General features: G+C 33.5%; 1 protein-coding gene across 1 annotated transcript in view; it reads right to left on the reverse strand.

Annotated features, from left to right (window-relative positions):
* The window catches only part of LOC142354172 (uncharacterized), a 104,428-nt gene extending 99,358 nt beyond the window's left edge, over positions 1 to 5,070 (reverse strand). Inside the window, exons 1-2 of the mRNA XM_075406433.1 lie at positions 4,134 to 5,070; positions 548 to 793 (exon numbers count right to left, since the gene is read on the reverse strand). Of these exons, the coding sequence (XP_075262548.1) occupies positions 548 to 793; positions 4,134 to 4,212 (325 nt within the window). The 5' untranslated portion in view covers positions 4,213 to 5,070. The remainder of the gene's footprint in view (positions 1 to 547; positions 794 to 4,133) is intronic.
* Between the last annotated feature and the right edge of the window lie 12,657 nt (positions 5,071 to 17,727).

Genomic DNA, 17,727 nt, shown 5'->3' on the forward strand with positions numbered 1-17,727 from the left:
CATTTTTACAATCAATATAGATATAACGTATAATTGGTTAGAAAAACGAAAGCTTAAGAAGCAGCTAAAAGCCCAGTTAGAAGAGATGCTGGTTTTCTACATCTACTAGCTTTTTTACCGCACTGTATCAGTACTCCTATAGATTATTTAAGTAACACCGCCACTGCCTGTCCCCAGCCCGGAATGAAAAAGAAGGAGGGACGAACCACAAAAAATCATACTGGAAAATCTCAAAAAAATCAGGTTTTAACTAGAATTCAGAAGATTTTTGATCCTGAAAGTTGATTAACTATTTCAGCTCAACCAACAGCAAAAAAGCAGCCAGGTAACCAGGACAAAAAGGTAAATGTAAATTCAAAATCTTGCAAGATGGATACAAATCTTGCAAGAATCTTGCAAGAAAAATGGAAGAACTATGCATTCCCTTGCAAGATATTAAATTTTTTCATCACTAGGGTAGTTCATTTTCTCGCTTCATGCGCCTGCTTAGACGCCCCCTAAAAAGTTTCATAGACAAATGAAACAAATGTTGATAATAGTGACTTACTTGTACAGTATGTTGCTGTCACGTCTGCTTTTACTGTGTCAGGTGGGTCATACGTCACTTCATAGCACGTTCCAGCTTGCAAAGTACTGAATGTGTATACGAATAAGTTTGTCGAAGAATCAGACGACGTCAATGCTTTCGTGACTCCAGTACTTGGGTTTGTGGAGATAACAGTTGCGTCTGTTGGCTCAGTTCCAGGTTCTGTAACTGTCACGACCAAAGTTGATTTTGTTGATGACGTCAGAGCTAAAACATATTAACAAGTTAAGTTCTCTTCACGGTGGGTCATTCTTGATAACTAACATTTGTCTAATGCAGTTGCATTGTTAAAATGACCCAAAACCCCTTTACGCAGTTCTCGGAAATTGAGAATTGTATAAAAAGATTTTTGTAAATTTCTACTTGATCAACTTATAATTGCCGGCTAGAATAATGAAGTCTTGAGTCAATCGAGAAGGGTCTTTGTTTTATATGATACCTGTAAAGCGATGCATCTCTTTTGCAGATAATAAGACAATAATCAGGTTGTATACGATAAAACTTCGCCTTATCAAACTTTGCCTGATATGAATACTAGTACGACGAATGTTAATCTAAAAAAATACTCTTTTTACACCGGGCCATTTTAAAAAAAATCATTTTAGAGTGAGATTTTTTAATCCTTTGAGATTAAAAGTTTTATTTTGTAAGATTTTTTAATCGTGTAACATCTAAAGTTTTATCGGGTAAGATGTCATCAAATCATACCCGAGATAATTTCTCTGCAAGCGCTTTATTAGATCTTGCACGATAAAAATGCTAATGTTACTGAATTTAAGCTCCGCCGTGCTATCGTCTATAACTATTTACGTAAATAGCTGTGCAACTTACGTAATATTTGGTGCAGTATAATGTAAAAGAGATTTTTTAATGCTTAAACAACGTTTATCCATTCTTTAAGAAAAAAAATCAAAAATCTTTTTCATAATTGCTATTAAAAATCAGGAAGTTTAGATTTGAACTGATTGTATTTTCCAGTGCTTAGTTTTCAAACTGCTGGCTTGTGAAATATGCCATAATTTTTTTCAGGAACTGACATTTGAGGCATAATTTTAAAGAAAGTAGTTAATAAATTACTGATGAGGAAACCCAATCAGAAATATATTTTTGGGGAAGTGCTTTATGCCTTTAACAAATTTAAAAAAACTAGTCAACAAATATTATATTACACTAACGTTCCTGCACTTCTTCTGTTAAATATTATTCTTTAAATTAGCGATCAGAAATTAAGGCACCCAATTTTATTTCTACATATCCTTCAAGCAGCAATATTTTGTTAATTTCGACCATTTCAATCAGAAATGGAACAGATAATTTCAAAATATAAAATGAAATAAAAATATCCCATAGCAGACGTGATGGCTGAAACCGTTTTCCGCGGCGATGAAAAAATATGTGAAAATTTAACATGAGTAAAAAAAATCATTTGAAGTTGAAAGAACTGGAAAACATATTTTCATCATCTTCTTTGATTAAACGTGACATGAATCAGTTGATTGAACTGCGCTATATTATTTCAGGATAAATTGAGAAAATAACAAAAAAAACTTTGTTCAAGGTTTTTCTGTCATTGTCTCACATTAGATTATAAATTAGAGGTCCTGAACAATGTCGGGCAAAAAGTCACAAAAACATTTGATAGGAAGTAATTTAATGAATTACAAGGTCACTGTCGAAATTCAATTCATCCAAAAACTATTTTTCATGAGTTCTTTGCGCGAATCATTTAGTTTTTTTTGTTTTTTAAAGCTGAAATTGAATTTACTAGAGAACTCAAATAGCTGAAATTGAGTACTTTAATTGATAAAAATATTAGATAAAGTGCTTCGGATAAAAATATTAGAAGTGTGATTGTATGATGTTCAAAAATGCTAACAAATTGATCTCCATGGAAGTAATTAAGCTGTATATCATCTCAGTGGTATATTCCGATTTAGCATGTCGTTAGAGATAAATTTTGTGGAACTTAAAAACTAATTTTTATATACTTATTTTGTTCAACTTTTCCTTTAAATCAATTAGTTTTTTTCTATTGACATCAGGATTGTTCAGGCATTTCAAATGTGATTTTTGAAAAATTAAACACATATGAACAAGTAATTGTCGACCTTAAATAACAACTGTTTATAATCATCACTGTTCTACTTTTATGTCCAAGTTTGTCAAAAACCGAGTTAAGAGTATGCTGTGGGTCTGTATATAAGACAAAACATCTTTTCTGGACAGAATCAGCAGTTTTTATATAATCTCTGTTCAAGGTAGCAGACAGTTCGGCAACAGCAACTTTTTATACATACTGAAAAATAGTTTTATCTGTCCATTTTTCCTCAATTTTGTTTTCACACATATAAAAAAGGTGGTAGTATAAATGTTTTTCAAAACAAAGACAACCAATGCTAACAGCAATGAATTTTCAATTCGTGGCTTCTTAATGTCCCGCGGTTTTTTGTGAGATCCTTTCGAAACAAGCTGTGAAATTTTTGATTCTACAAAATCGCTTTAATGATAAAAATTTTTCGATTAATCTTAAGAGCAAATGAGCGGCGTTCCGCCTTCAGATAACATTGAATGTGTGGTGTTAATGGTGCTGTGGTTGACGTCAGAGAATCAAACTAATCAGCTTGCTTAACTGACGCCAGTGATGGTGGTGTTTCAAAAAAAACCCTTCAGTTATATTTTCGGATCTATTCTGTTTTGCCCCCCCCCCCAGCTTACTGAGCAAAAATCTTATTTGACCCCCAGGCACACGTGCTATTTTCTCACATAGTAACGTGCTATATAACAACATACAATTTGTAACTGAGGGTCATAAAAACACTGGGGGGAACAGAATAGATCCATATTTTTTTGGCAAGTGCCTCCTGGCGCATCAAATATTGCAAAAATTTCTACCGTAAAGAAAAACCGTGGCATCGGATGTCGTTTTTTTTTCAAAGTGTCACTGAAGCACTGAGGTTATTTTGATACTGGATTAAAGAACTACCTTTTTTTCTGCAATTCTCGTCCCTGATAAGTTGTAATGATTTTTTTTTAAAAAAACCAAAAAATATAATCAACAAAATCAGTTTTTTTTTCCATCAGCAAACACTTTGTTTACCAGTAAGAAATTCACATAACAACATTACGACGCAGAGGTATACCCCAAAATTTCCGCCTTAGAAAAAGTCAAGCGAAAACAGATACATAAAATGGAGACTAGCTTTGTATCTTCTTTTTCGCAAAAAGGGTTGTGCCATTTTTCGAAATATAAATACATGTACGAAGCTTGCTTCTTAAATTCGCGGTTAAAATTTGGACATTTTTGCAAACAGGGGTTGCGCAATTCCGTTCAATTTTGCCTGTTTTTTCTAAAGAAACTATTTTTCGCAATATTGCTGCATTTTCAATGTATTAACATAGGAAAAACGAATGAGATGCGCAGATCGATCATTTTTGCCCGTGACGATTTGATTATGCCTCTGCGGCGTAATGAAAGTTGTATGATCGATAACACGGGTAATACTGTGAAAAGTTTTTATAGTCCACCAAGAAATAAAGTACAGCTTACCCATACTAGGATCGGTCGTTGCCTCGACCCTCAAAATGAAGAGGCCGAGGCAAAACAAAATCTGTGACGTCACTTTCATCGTGACCTTGTTAAACAGTCTCTCAAACTCCTACTAGCGATAAATAAACGCGCACAAAACTGCAAACTAACAGTCAGTTTTAGTTGGATAAATTATTCAGAACTTAACGACTGGAAAGAAGTAAGTCTATAATCACGCTGATCACGCTGAGATTGTAACTTATTTGCGCTCACTGTACTGTAGAAACAGTTTTAGTAAACCAAATAACAAAAACCAAATAAAAACTAACAAATGTTTAATTTATCGTAAACTTACAGCAACCTACCAAAATACCAATTAATAATTGATTTGTGAAAGTGTTCTTCATAAACTGACCATTCGTAAAAACGTATAAACGGCGAAAAAAGTGAAAACTGGTTAGAATAATTCTCAATTTCACTGGAACAATAATTTAATAATGACTTAACGTATTCGTATTAATTGAATAGCTTTTAAAAGTTGGTTTCAAAAATATTTTAATCAAATCAGAAAAAAAAGTTATGTATGACAGATTATATTAAACTGGGTAATAAATATAATCAGTTAGTCTAAGCTGTGATGTGACCAATTATAACGATGAATCACGTTTTTCATTTATATACAAAGAATTGATATAGTGGTTTTAGAATAAATGGTTTTTTTGAGAAAAATACGAAAGCGTTATTGACGTTATTTTATAAACGCGTGGCTTCTATTCGCAAATTTACACTGAAGTTAAAAGCGAAACTAAACAGCGTAACGAAAATTGCAGAAAATAGTGGCCGGTTTTTGTTCACAAAAAACAAAAGGTTTTTCTATTTTATTAATTCCCTCACTAGGTTATAAATTGGAAATAAATTAGGAAGCGTATTTGCATATACGAGCAACTAGTTTTTTTTTACAATAATACTAAACAAAAACCAGCGTTTTAACTTATTCTATTGTGTTATGTGGAAATTTGGTGTGATAGATTTTTTTGTAAGCTGCGCAGATGTTTGTGCGTTATTAAACAGACACGGCTAATGAAACTGTTTTGTATATTCAAATATGCTTTTCTTCAGCTCGTTTTTATCCCCAAAAATGCAGACGTTTTAAATCGCATATATTGTGCGCGTGATCAAAATTAAACATCGCGCGTGTGTTTTCCAAGCATCATCCAGCGAAAAACAAACATTTTAAAATCCAGCGCCAGAATTAAGATTTAATTTTGATGCTCTGATTTCTTTTCTCACAAACCATATGCTTTGACGATAGTAGCTAAACTTGTGAACGTTCGTATATGATTGTTTTCGACTTTGATTAGATTTTACCAAGGAAATACGCATGAATAAATTATTAAATAATTATACTTTGATAATTAGTTTTAAAAGTTATCACTGTGGCCGCCCTCAAGAGTTTTAAACAAAGAAACGTGAATAGAATAATTAATTATCTTTTTGTCATTTTAATCAAAGATTTAAATTATTGTTTAGCATAGGCCGGTCAATGAGGCACCTTTTATGATTCAACGTTTGCAGATTTTAATGAAACCGAAGCAGTCAAGTTGAGGTGCTCGATTATGATTGGCAGGTATGCAGCACGAAAGCAAAGGAGGGGGCGGGGAACGCGGGGGGGGGGGGGGGGGTGGGAATGGGGGTCACTCGGACGAGATGTTTAATAAAACTACCTAATATCTGATCAAGGAAGAGTGATACTCAGTCTGAAATGAGGTTTCGTACCAAAACTACCTCTGATCAGATTATGCAAGACTGAATTGACCTCAGATCAGGTTATCCCAGATAGAAATGACCTCTGATCAGATCAACTCAGACTGAAATGATGTCTGATCAGATTGTTCCTTGAAAGTTTTAGATCTGATCTAAACACAACCATAACAACGTCCAGGGGTTTGTGCGACCCTTGACAAGACAATTTGCATACCATTGTCGACAACTTTGAGTGCTCAAAAATACCAAAACAAATTGCTGATATTTTTTTGTCCAAATTGAGTGGACAACGCAATGAAGCAAATAATATGATAATATTTTACAAAATCAGATCTTTGTTTTTTTATTAGTACAAAGAAATCAAGTCAACATATTCGGCTAGATAGTGTTTCCTATTAAAAAAGAAAAAAAAGAGATATTTTTGCTCAAAAAAAGACCTGCACAACAAATTATAAAATCTTATTCTCAAAAAATCTTAAAACATATTATAAATTATGTTTCGAAAAATACCAAAAATCTAATAACCGTGAACACATTTTAAAAAAATTCTTCCGATTGACTTTAGTTTTAAACAATGCCATGAGCAGAAAATAAACATTTTGCTGGAGGTTGGTGATAGAGCAAATCAACGCAACTTAAACCAGCTAGCCTTGAGTTTAAATTAACATTTAACGCATGAAAAAAGTCATTTCAGCTTCTCACTAAAACATGGTTTGCATTCACTGAGATTCGAACTTCCGTGTGAGTACTTGTAAGTTTTAATTTATGTAGAAAAACGAATCAGAGAGCAAAGTGTGAATTGCGGTAGTTGTCTACAAATTATCTTAAGTATAAGAGCATTTCTACTGATACAGTAATTACCACTTATAAACTACAAAAGTATGGCGTTATGCTGCTCAGACTTTTTTTGGCGCATGAGAATTTTTTCAGACTACAGAAGATCAAGTTAGTTTTGGTGAACTCAATGACATCATTTTAATTAACTTCGCTTAAATTAACTTAAGATATACTTTTCACGCAATCTTTCAGAACTAGTTTTGGGTTTTACTATTGATGTATAATGTTTCAGAGCTGAAATGATCTGGAACCCAAGTCTGGGTTGTCACCATAAAACCTTTTTATTATTATTTGTTCCTGGAAAAAACTGGTTTTTGGCAAGGAAACCGACGCAAGGGAAGAAATGTTTATGAGTAAAAAAGACAAAAAAAAACTCAAAATAAAAAGTTTGAGACAAATTTTATTGAGAAAAACAAAGACATCTCTTAGGTTATTGCGTCAAGGCTCAGGTAATAAAAAAAATTCTCTGAGAAAAAGGTGAGCTGATCCAATCTTGTACCTAAACGCTTTACTATAGATATAATGAAGTCAATTGTGAAGAAGTTAAATTTCTCTACACTTCAAAAAGAACCATATCCCAAAAATTAAAAGAAGGAAAACTTTTGCATTAGTATATTTATTGGCTCATTTTTTAGTATGGATGTAATAACACAAAATTACCATGCAGATTAAGCAACACAACTTGGACATGCTTTGATTTTCCAAGCTTAAAAGAGGTTCCCAAATCGCATCAACTTTTTCTGGGCACAAACTACTCAAATTCTCTAGAAAAAAACTGGTTGAACTGAACGGTTGTATTTATTGCTCAGAGATTTTTACTCAACAATGATTAATTTGAGAACAAAACATCAAAATCTTATTTCTTTAGCTGTTGTGTATTTGCGCTTGTAGCTGGATGCATCAGGTTTGTAAACGCAATAATCAATTCTTTTATTTAGACGGTTTCCTATTTTGTTATTTTTACAATGAATGGTTTACTCTCAAATAGTAAGCTGCCTATTGAATTAAGCTAATTCTAGTGTCCTAAAAAACAAACAGTCCATTGTTTTTTTTGTCATCGGCAAGAAAAAAGTTTTTCAGTTTTTCAACCTCTCTGAAATGAGAACTAGCTCTAATCAGCAAAAAATAAAAAAATTAACTGCAAAAAATAACAATATTGAGAGATTCAATTACTTTAAAATCTGTGAAACTAAAAAATGTGGTTCTCTCTATATTTGGAACCAAAAGAAACTCAGCTTAGAATTCCCCAATCATTGATACACAAAAAACAAACTCTCACAGAGGAAGATATGCGACAAAAACCTTTCTGAATTCTTGAAGGTGACAAAAGTTTTAAAAAATACTTTTTCGGAAACTGGAAAACAATTAGTTGAGCCGACCGCGAATTAATTACACTATTTTTTTTCTTACTTTTTTTTAGGTTTAGGCTTTAATTTCGGGATCTGATCACCAGTTGTGCAGGTGGCACCAACAGTGTTTTCTGTGAAACAGTCAAAATTTTATTTGATCCACCTAACCCGCAAACGTTTCGTTTTTCTTTTGAACTTCAATTTACAGCTAATCTTTTTTAGACCTAATACATAAGCATGGGTCCTATTTTGAAATAAAACACTAAATTTTTACTTCTATCATGGGGATATTTTGTAAATCAGTGAACGTCAAGAGAAGAAACCGATTCTAAGACTTGACAGAAAAACCGAAGACTTGGATTTTCTCTGCCCAGAGAGGCCCCAAGTTTTGGGGTGAAGTTCACGAATTTCACCTGCAAATGATTTATTTTGACAGAAAACGTGTAATTGGGTGCCAATTTTGTAAGAGTGTTGCCCTCATTAAATTAAAAACATCGGATCTTCATGATGTCAACTTTAATTCTGCTCAGAGAAACCCAAGACTTGGGTTCTGCGCTGCCCAGAAAAAACCAAGTCTTGGCCTCTCTCTGCCCAGAGATGTCTCAAGTCTTGGCTCCGCTACCCAAGTCTTGGCATCTCTCTGCCAAGACTTGGCCTCTGGAAAATCTCTGAATCAGGCCTGATGGGCTCTGGGGGTTCGGTACGGGCATCTAAACAAACTACTTAAACTGCTCGAGCAAATAAGTGTGGCATAATACAGTAGCCAGGCCCCTAAGGAAACATGTTTGTGTCTTGATCTCGAAAGCATCGTATTTATAAACGGCATCTGATCTTCACCAGTCTCCAATATAATTCTGATTACTGAATACTCCGCTTCATCCTGGGAAAGATCATTTACTGTATGGATTTTTGAGACATCACATTGTCGAACGAACTTCTATTTCAACTCCTTCGGACAGTTTCTACAATCAAACAGATATCTGTAAAAAGAAGAGAGAAGAACTTTTGGTTCTGTCAGAAGAATTTTTGGTCCATAAACAGAAGAAATTGTCGATATCTTCTTCTTACTCTAGCCAAAATCGAAAACATTTCTTTCGCTTTTTTCGTCGGTATCGTTGTTTTTGTTCAGTGTTTAACATAAGAGAGAATCAACACAGCCCTTTTTCAAAGGTAAGAGAGATGCGACATCGTATCGTCGTTTTTAAACGTCAGAGAGCCTCGGTATCCTTAAGAGAAATACCAGGAACTTAATCTGGGTTTTAAAAGCAGATTATTCCAGCAGACCGAATATAAAATGGTCCCCAAGTTTTGCATCAAACTTAACCAACTGTTAACAAATTTTCTAGCAAAGTACAAGAAAGTATGTCAAAACTCTATGAATGTGAACTAATCAACAGAATTCTCATCGATGTTCATCAAGTATGTTATTTTTTAGATTTCAAAAGTGACCAAGTATTTTTCTTGTTCGATTAGTTTAGTGAACCAGCTTAAGAACAAATTTCAATAATGTTGCAAATTCGTTCGAAATTCTCTCTAAGAAGTGCGTTTGAATTACTTGCAAAACATGGTAGCATAACGTTTGGCTATATTAAAAACAGACAAATCAAATTTTCCTATGGAAGAAACCAACAATTTTTTATGTTCAAAAACGAACACACCGGTGATATCCTATGTTTAAATACTAAAAATACTGAGTCCTCCAAAATCGAAAATACCGAATCTCTCCAGTGTCCAACAACGTCAATACCGAATACCGTCAATACGTCTTACATTCGAAATTGGCAAAACCGAACAAACCGAGGAGCGAACCAAAAAGCTTTTTTCGTTTGAAACCGAACATACCGTAGATTCTTTACAATTTCTTTGTCGTTTTTGCTCGTTGTTCTCAACTGAGGTGGTCCCAAAGTATTAATAACTGTTGTGTCCGGTCATATTAAAAGCCATCGCAGCTCAGCAAAGCAGATCATCCATTTGGCCCATTTTCTGTGCTAGACATACTTTGTGGATTATAGATGCACTTGGTCGCCGATTCGCAATGGAATAATAAGTGCCTATGGAAAATGGCAATCAAAATTAAATTGCTAATTTCGCCATTTAAATCGCCTAATTTTACTAGATTAAAAAAGGCGCCAGTTGTACGAAAGAACAACGTACACTAAGAGAAATGCCTCTACTTTTTTTCCTCTGAAATTAACTTTTCAGTGGAAATTTCCTCGAAATGTTTCTTGTAACCCAACTCACAATACTCTCTTAAACTGCCACCAAAAAGATTGCGCTAAATTAGGAAAAAAAAATTTTATCCGAAAAGCAGCTTTTTTCCTATAAAACTACTCTTTCTCCCTAAATTTGTTGTTTTATTTAACAGTCCATGCACAAATGTTAGACAAAATCGGTTCTACATATTCTCTTAATTTACAGGTTCATATCAAAAATCGTGAAAAAAATTAAACTGCTTTCTTCTGAAAATTAAATTTTTTCTCAAACCCGTAATTTTAAGGCAAGTTTTTAGCATTCCATTCCATCTTTAATTCTAGCGAACGCATCTTAATTTTTATTTTTATAATTATATGACAAAAGGGGAACATTAGAGATGTCTTTTCCCAAAGAACACCGCAATTTTACTTAATGGCAATATTGGGTTTAAAATATCAAATACAATGTGGACTGAATGCCATTTTTATAAACTCACTATCGATAAATCCTGAACAGAGTATAGCGCTAATTGCTCAAAAGCAATTTTATTACAAATAGGCTACACAGTGAATTTGTCTCAATCATTAGGATAGATAGTGAGATAGGATAGATAGTGAGAACGTATTCAATGTTTGTTACAAGACAGACTCGTAGCCAATTTTTTTAAATTGAAAGCTCGACTCATGTGGCTAAAAAGCAGAGTTTCTGTTCAAGAGTAACACAACGATGGTCCGCGATTTATGAAGCAAACTTTTATAAAATCAGTAAACGTTGGTAAAATCAGCAACTTCTGATAATTATCAAGTAATATTTCAAATTATAGATCAATAAATCGCACAACGAAGTTGGGTATTTGCGGAATTAGGTCTTCAAGAACGCCATGACACCGTGTATAAAACAACGTAACTCACTTAATCAGACTTATTAAAGTGCGAAAAAACGCACGTGATATTGCGCGTACAAAATTTATCTTTCAAGCAATCAATAATACTAATTCAATAGCCGTTCTCTTCTACTTTGATACGAAAAGAAGATAACGAAGAACTATTCTCTTGGTTTTCCCCCAACGTCTGTGTTGAGGTGTCTGTTGGTATACGATCGGTAGGTCAGTGGCTGAGTTCTAGTAGTCATCTGTCAACTACTTTCCGCACAATGACAGCCTTTAGTGAGAGTTCTTCAGTCCTTACATGGTTCAAAAATGCTTTTAGATAGAGCAGGATATGCTTTTATGTCTAGAAAAACTTTTTGTTCTGTCAAAATTTAAATTGTTAACTATGAGGGGATTTTTTACTAAGAGGATTTTGGCTTCCGCGGTTGAGACAGCGATGCATTTTTCACAATAATTCCCACAAAATGAGTTCGTATCTTTTTCTTGCATATCAATGTCTCTTACCAAAAATTTCATCACTCCAAAAAATGACTCTAACAAATAGCTCTATGATTAGTATCTGTTGAAGCCAAATAGTTTTCAAATCCTATCATATCTCTTTGATCACAGGATTATAATGAATGAGGCTCTTCAGTACTTTTTCCAGGTAAACTAACTTTGACTTTGAAAGCTTCAGATTATTATCTCTGTGTACTTTCCTTGACCTAATCTTGAACAATGTTATTAACTTTTTTAATATATGTTTTCTGACGCAATATTTTGACTCTGTTTTGCCGTTTCTACTCCTAATGTTACCCTGTCATTTACCAAGAGACATACTAATTCAATAATAACTCAATTTTTTAGAATCCATTCTAAAAATTTTTTAAAACCTAACTGGTCAATGAAATTTTCTATTATTATCAATCTTTTTCTTTCGGGGTGATACATTCTCTGTGAGTTCTGAATAGCATGGGTTTATCGTTTTCATTGAATACTTTTAAACCTTCTTAGCTGAAACTTGTCGTAGTCTGTTCGAGCGTTTAAATAGTTGTTTAGTTGTTTTGATGTCAACTGGTTCCTAGCAAACTAATAATGTTAGAAGTAACCCTACAATCAATTCGCGCAGAGTGGGCAAAAATGAACCAAGTCAACCCCTCCGCTGACTTGACTTAAGTTTTTACAACAAGTCTTCCTTTCTCTTTCACATATGCACCATCTGTCCTTTATTTCGGAAAAAATTGCAATCAATTGCTATTGGAGAAACAAACGCTTTGTTTTAATGAGTTATCACACCTCCTTTTCAATTGCACTCTGTTTCCATTGCTCGCAACCAAATTTTTAACTCTTTTCCTCAAAAACCTCCTCAAAATATCTTCTAAAGAAACGCAACGGGATAAAGTTGAAATGAATTCGGACATCGCACTTCAACAGCCTGATCCTCAAATGAATTTTGACATTCGAATTGTGTCTAATCTGGGTTTTTTTCTTGAACTGTTCTTCCTCGTCTTTGCATCCCTAAAAATGTTTTAAATCTGACTTGATATAATGAAGACATTCGGCCAATACAATTTATCTAGTCCTTAGACATCATCCCATTATAATTTTTGTCCCCAATTGGGCTCAACCTACTTACGTCTATTGCGGCTTATGCGTATGAGGAGCTGATAGCCATAAACAGGCTTTATCTCTAAAAAATTTCTTAACGTCATTTGAAACTTTGAAAAAAGTATACTGTCACTACTTGCAATACTCAGCGCATAGGTTCTTCGCTGGCCTGCGTCAGCAAAATTTGCTCATTGTTTTTAGTTGCACTCTCTTTAGTCGTCAAAAATACTTCTTCTGATAACTATCAAAGCCATCCACGAAACCTATAAAAAACACTTTTGACCGGCGACAGCTTTTGGAACGTTAGAACCAATTTTTGCCAGTATTTAACTTTGCCATTAGATCTTTTGTGATTATAATCCCGAAGTCCTGGTACTGGAAATATTAGCCTTAATTATTCGAGAGTTTTCAAACCTTGTTCAAATTATACTCAGACCTAATGCATATATTTTATTTTTTTCAAAATCTCTATTGTTATTATTGACCTAGCTGCATGTGTCACAAAGATCCCCAAAGTGATCCCCAATTGCTGGGTCATTTTTTGCCCTGGTGGCTTTCCAATCAATATAATTATCCTGTTTTGTGAAGAGAGATATGGTTCCACCTTGTTTTTCTTATCTCTTATGTTTTCTCAAACAAAACTTCAATTTATGGGCTCTCTGAGTTCCGACATTTGCTCCAGATTTGTAGCAACATCTGGTACAAGCCGGGCATCAGACAACAATACTCTGCGGTTTATGGCTTCTGTTTCTTTTCTTGTTTTTAAGTAACCTTTTTCCTGTTACTGAACTTGTATTTCTATTGGCTTTAGTAGCAGGAACTGACATTTCGTTGTCTTTTGTAACGAAAAAAATTTCATCCCTTATCTTATGGAAAAATCTCATAAACCAAGTCTACAACTTTTTTTAGAGTTTTTCTGATCTGTAAGAGTCACCAAGAATTTGTAAACCACTAACACAAACTCTTTCGTTTTAAAAAACTCTAATGACTTGTGTATGTCCTTTCCTTCATTTTCCTACACGACATTGATATATATTTATATATATATATATATATATATATATTCATATATATATATATATATATATATATTATATATATATATATATATATATATATATATATATATATATATATATATATATATATCGCGGCAAAGCAGAATTTTTCGTTTGTTATTTTCAGCTAAGAGATTCCAAAGCATTGACGAACTGCGATGTAAACACAAGTTGTTTTCTGTTAAAGAGTTACACATATATGAACTGATAAAATTACTGTCAAGAATTCTCCGCCATGAACATCCAAGCAAATTATTAAATAACTCATTTCCGGAATTAATTGAAGAAAATATCCAAATAAATGAAAGAACTCATCTAGTCAAAACAAAATATTTGCAAACGAAGCAAAGAAACAAGTCACTCATAAATAGATTAAGACGCTTATATAATGTTTTAACTAAAATGGATGAAAGTATTATTCATTTAGTGCACAAGATTTAGCAAACTTTTTACATTGTTTTAGAGACTTATTTATTATAGATAACAGATTTTTTGTTAACCTTTTTTGGTAAGGAATAAAGCGAGCTGCATTTTTTTTGTAAAATTGGCATTCTTATTAAACATTTTCTTTAGGGGTTTCTAAGTTTGATTGGAAAGTGGTATTACCAGGGTAAAATATGATTTTAGAGGGTTTGAATTAACAAATAAGTAAACTTTCAGAAGAATTAAAAGGCATCACTTGACAGGTCTAGCGGCCTTTTGATGTCCTTTCGGGTTTTGTTTTGTTGTTTGTAAATTTATAAATGCAAGCAATGGAATAAACTCGAGATCTAATTTATTATTATTATATACATATGTATATATATATATATATATATTTATATATATATATATATATATATATATATATCACATTTAAAATTCAACATTGCTTGTCATTTTGCATGACGTGTCGACAACTTTTTAAGTTTGGAATCTCCCGCTGTTTGTGCAAACTTTTGACTTTCATCTTCTTGCGCTCATTGTTATTGAATACGCTTTCGCATATCCTATATCATTATCAACGTTTTTTCCATTTTGTTCAATTTCTGCAGTATATTTTTCCCCCTTTACTGTGCTCATTTACTGTTTACCTACGCTGATTTCCCGAAAAAGCGGGAACTTTAACTGAAAAATGGAGATTTTTGCTAACATTGTAATCTCTAAGTGAGCAGTTATTGGTCGAGGATTTATCTAACTTAAATTGCTATGTTTGTTATCGCAAACTGACGTCAATGAAACGCCACAAAGCGAATGTCATTGGCTTCCAAAAATTATTGAAAAAAATGATTTCGTCCTCGAACTTGATTTTCTGAAACCGTGTACCTTTTGATCATTTTTTTAGCTATTTTTTTCGAAAATTTTTGAATGAGAAATGTGACGCAAAAGTGGTTGGAAGAATTATTTTAGTTACAAAAGAGGGCGCAGCAATGTTGTACATGTTGAAGTTAACCAACTGCTATTATTTAAAGAAAAAGAAATAGGAAACGTTGAATTTCGCATTTTGTTTATCAAATTCCTCTCGTCTTGAAACGAAAGTTACTCTTTATGCGTTTAATTTCATAAATAGGATCTCTGATTGCTGTTTGTACACAAGATTGCGGATGATCATTTCCTATTTTACGGCAACAACATAAACGAAGGCAGCCCTTTTCACTCCTTTATTTTCAAATTGTTTTTTATCTTTTTGCAACATAATTTGATCAATCAATAAGCCACTACGCAAAAAAATGCAGAAATCTTAAAAGTAGATAAGACTGTGGTCGTTATTACAGCAGATATTTTTTCCGGTTCTGCTCTGCTCGTAGAGTTTTGTTAATTAAGTCTTGTGGTGATAGCAGATGTTCAATGATTCACTGATGAATTCACAAATTACCCTGAATGAGATGCCAGACGGAAACCGGTATGTCGTACGTTCATCACACTTTCGTGCTTTCATGTCCAGAATTTCGCGCGTTCATGTTCAGAATTTCGTAGATTTTTCGACATTTCCTCATTATGTAATTTTGAACGCACGAATCCCCCCTCGTGTGTGCATCTTCAATCTGCACATAATACATAATTCATTCCGTCTGGGACTTCAACCCACAACGTTTAAAAACAAACATACCAAAGAAAAACCGTTAGGACTTTTTTAGTTAGATAAAAAGGTCGTACAATAACATACGATGGTTTTTTTACGTTTAGAAATAAGCAATTCTGGACTACGGTAGCTCTCTTCCTGCTTAAATCAAAGAAAAACCATTGACGTACTGCTATACGTAGAAATGTTTAGACTTTAGTACGTTAATTTGCAAACTTTCCTGCGTTTGCCAAACTTTCATGAAATATTGTCCAGACTATCGTGCCTTGGTAACATGCGTTAAAAGAAACAGACAAACTGCATTAGATATTCATAACCATTAAACTTGAAATTGACATAAATTACTCATTTCGTATGTAAACCTCAAAATTATTAACTGGTTAGCACAGCATTGCACGAATCTGAAATAAGATTTCTGCTTATTTTGTCCTTTAGACCCCAATTTCGCTGTTAAAGAAAATCAACAATAAAGTTAGGCTTGATCACTAATTTTGAAAGTTGATTAAGCGACAAGTCATTGTTTCATACTTTTTCAAGCGTCCCAATTTTTTCAAGATTTAACTATTCATATCACACTAGACTTTGAACTTGATCAGTTTTTCGCTCACTTTTCACACTTGTCTCGAAGAGTTTCAACATTACAAAATGGTATAAAATGAGCAACCAACTGAGCAAACTTCTTGGAAAAAATTCTTGGAAGCCTTAAGGCATGCTTCTTGGAAAATTTTATTAGAAGCCCAATTTTTTCTCATGAGACAAAGCATACACTTTTCAAAGATAATTAAAGGGGATAATTGATAACATGAAACAGCCACAAAATATAACAACTTCGGCAAAGAGGACTTTTTTAATGTCTAAAATTGTTTATAATGAATTGAATATGAAGATTGAATATAAAGAAATATATTTTTTTAAAAATTGCTCATTTTTCTAAAACCATAAAGAGTGACAATGAGAATGACACATTAGAGCCGGCTGACGACCTCTGCGATCCGTTTGATCCTACAATATTATCAAGGAATTCAGAAAAAAAAAATATTTGGTTGAACGATTATTCAATTGTTGGATTGATTCGCTGCACGAGAATCGCAGTGTTACTATAAATTTTAATTGAATTTTCTCTTTGAGTTTTGAGCAGTTAAATTGGGTCTAAATAAGTTAGAGTATAGTTCTGGGAAGCCTTCGGCAATTCGAGCCCAGCCTCGGGCGCAAGCGCCCTCGGCTTTGAGCTCTAATTGCCTTAGGCTTCCCAGAACTATACTCTAACATATACTTAGAGTTACAGTTAATGGAAAATACAGCGAAAACAATCGAAAGCTGCCCCATCTTAGGCCTTGATTTATGGAAGACAACAATGCTTGACCAAAAATTGTTATGCAAACACCTAATGCTGGACTCAAACAGTGTGCGAAAAAATTTTAGTTCATCTTTAGTAAAGATTTTAGCCAGACCCTCTGCCTTGGGTTGGCAAATTTACGCTGGATTAAACTCGTCCCAAAAAATGTACACCAAATTTGGCAACTTGCTCCACCCAAGGTTGACACTGTGTTTCCAAAAGTTACATCCACTTCTATTGCCTGCTATTGCTAATAAAGCAGTCAATGGGTACGGGCTGCGATTTTTGAGAACTTCAATGTTGCAGAAATTGTACTTTAAACGACTTTTCAGGACTCAATTTTCAAGTTTTGAAAATTGAAGCTACGCTCATGACTATAGAAATGGTCAGAGCTGACGCAGTAAAACGAAGCTTGAAAGCCTTGATAAGAATCATTGATTACTTAATCATTGATAGATTGGTTATGTTACATGGCAAGATAATATCAGCAAATGTAAGAACTTGCAAGTTCTTTTGCACGGCTATCAAGAAATAAGATCT

This window comes from Convolutriloba macropyga, chromosome 15, assembly GCF_964194025.1.
Source record: "Convolutriloba macropyga chromosome 15, txConMacr16.3, whole genome shotgun sequence".
Classification (NCBI taxonomy): domain Eukaryota; kingdom Metazoa; phylum Xenacoelomorpha; order Acoela; family Convolutidae; genus Convolutriloba; species Convolutriloba macropyga.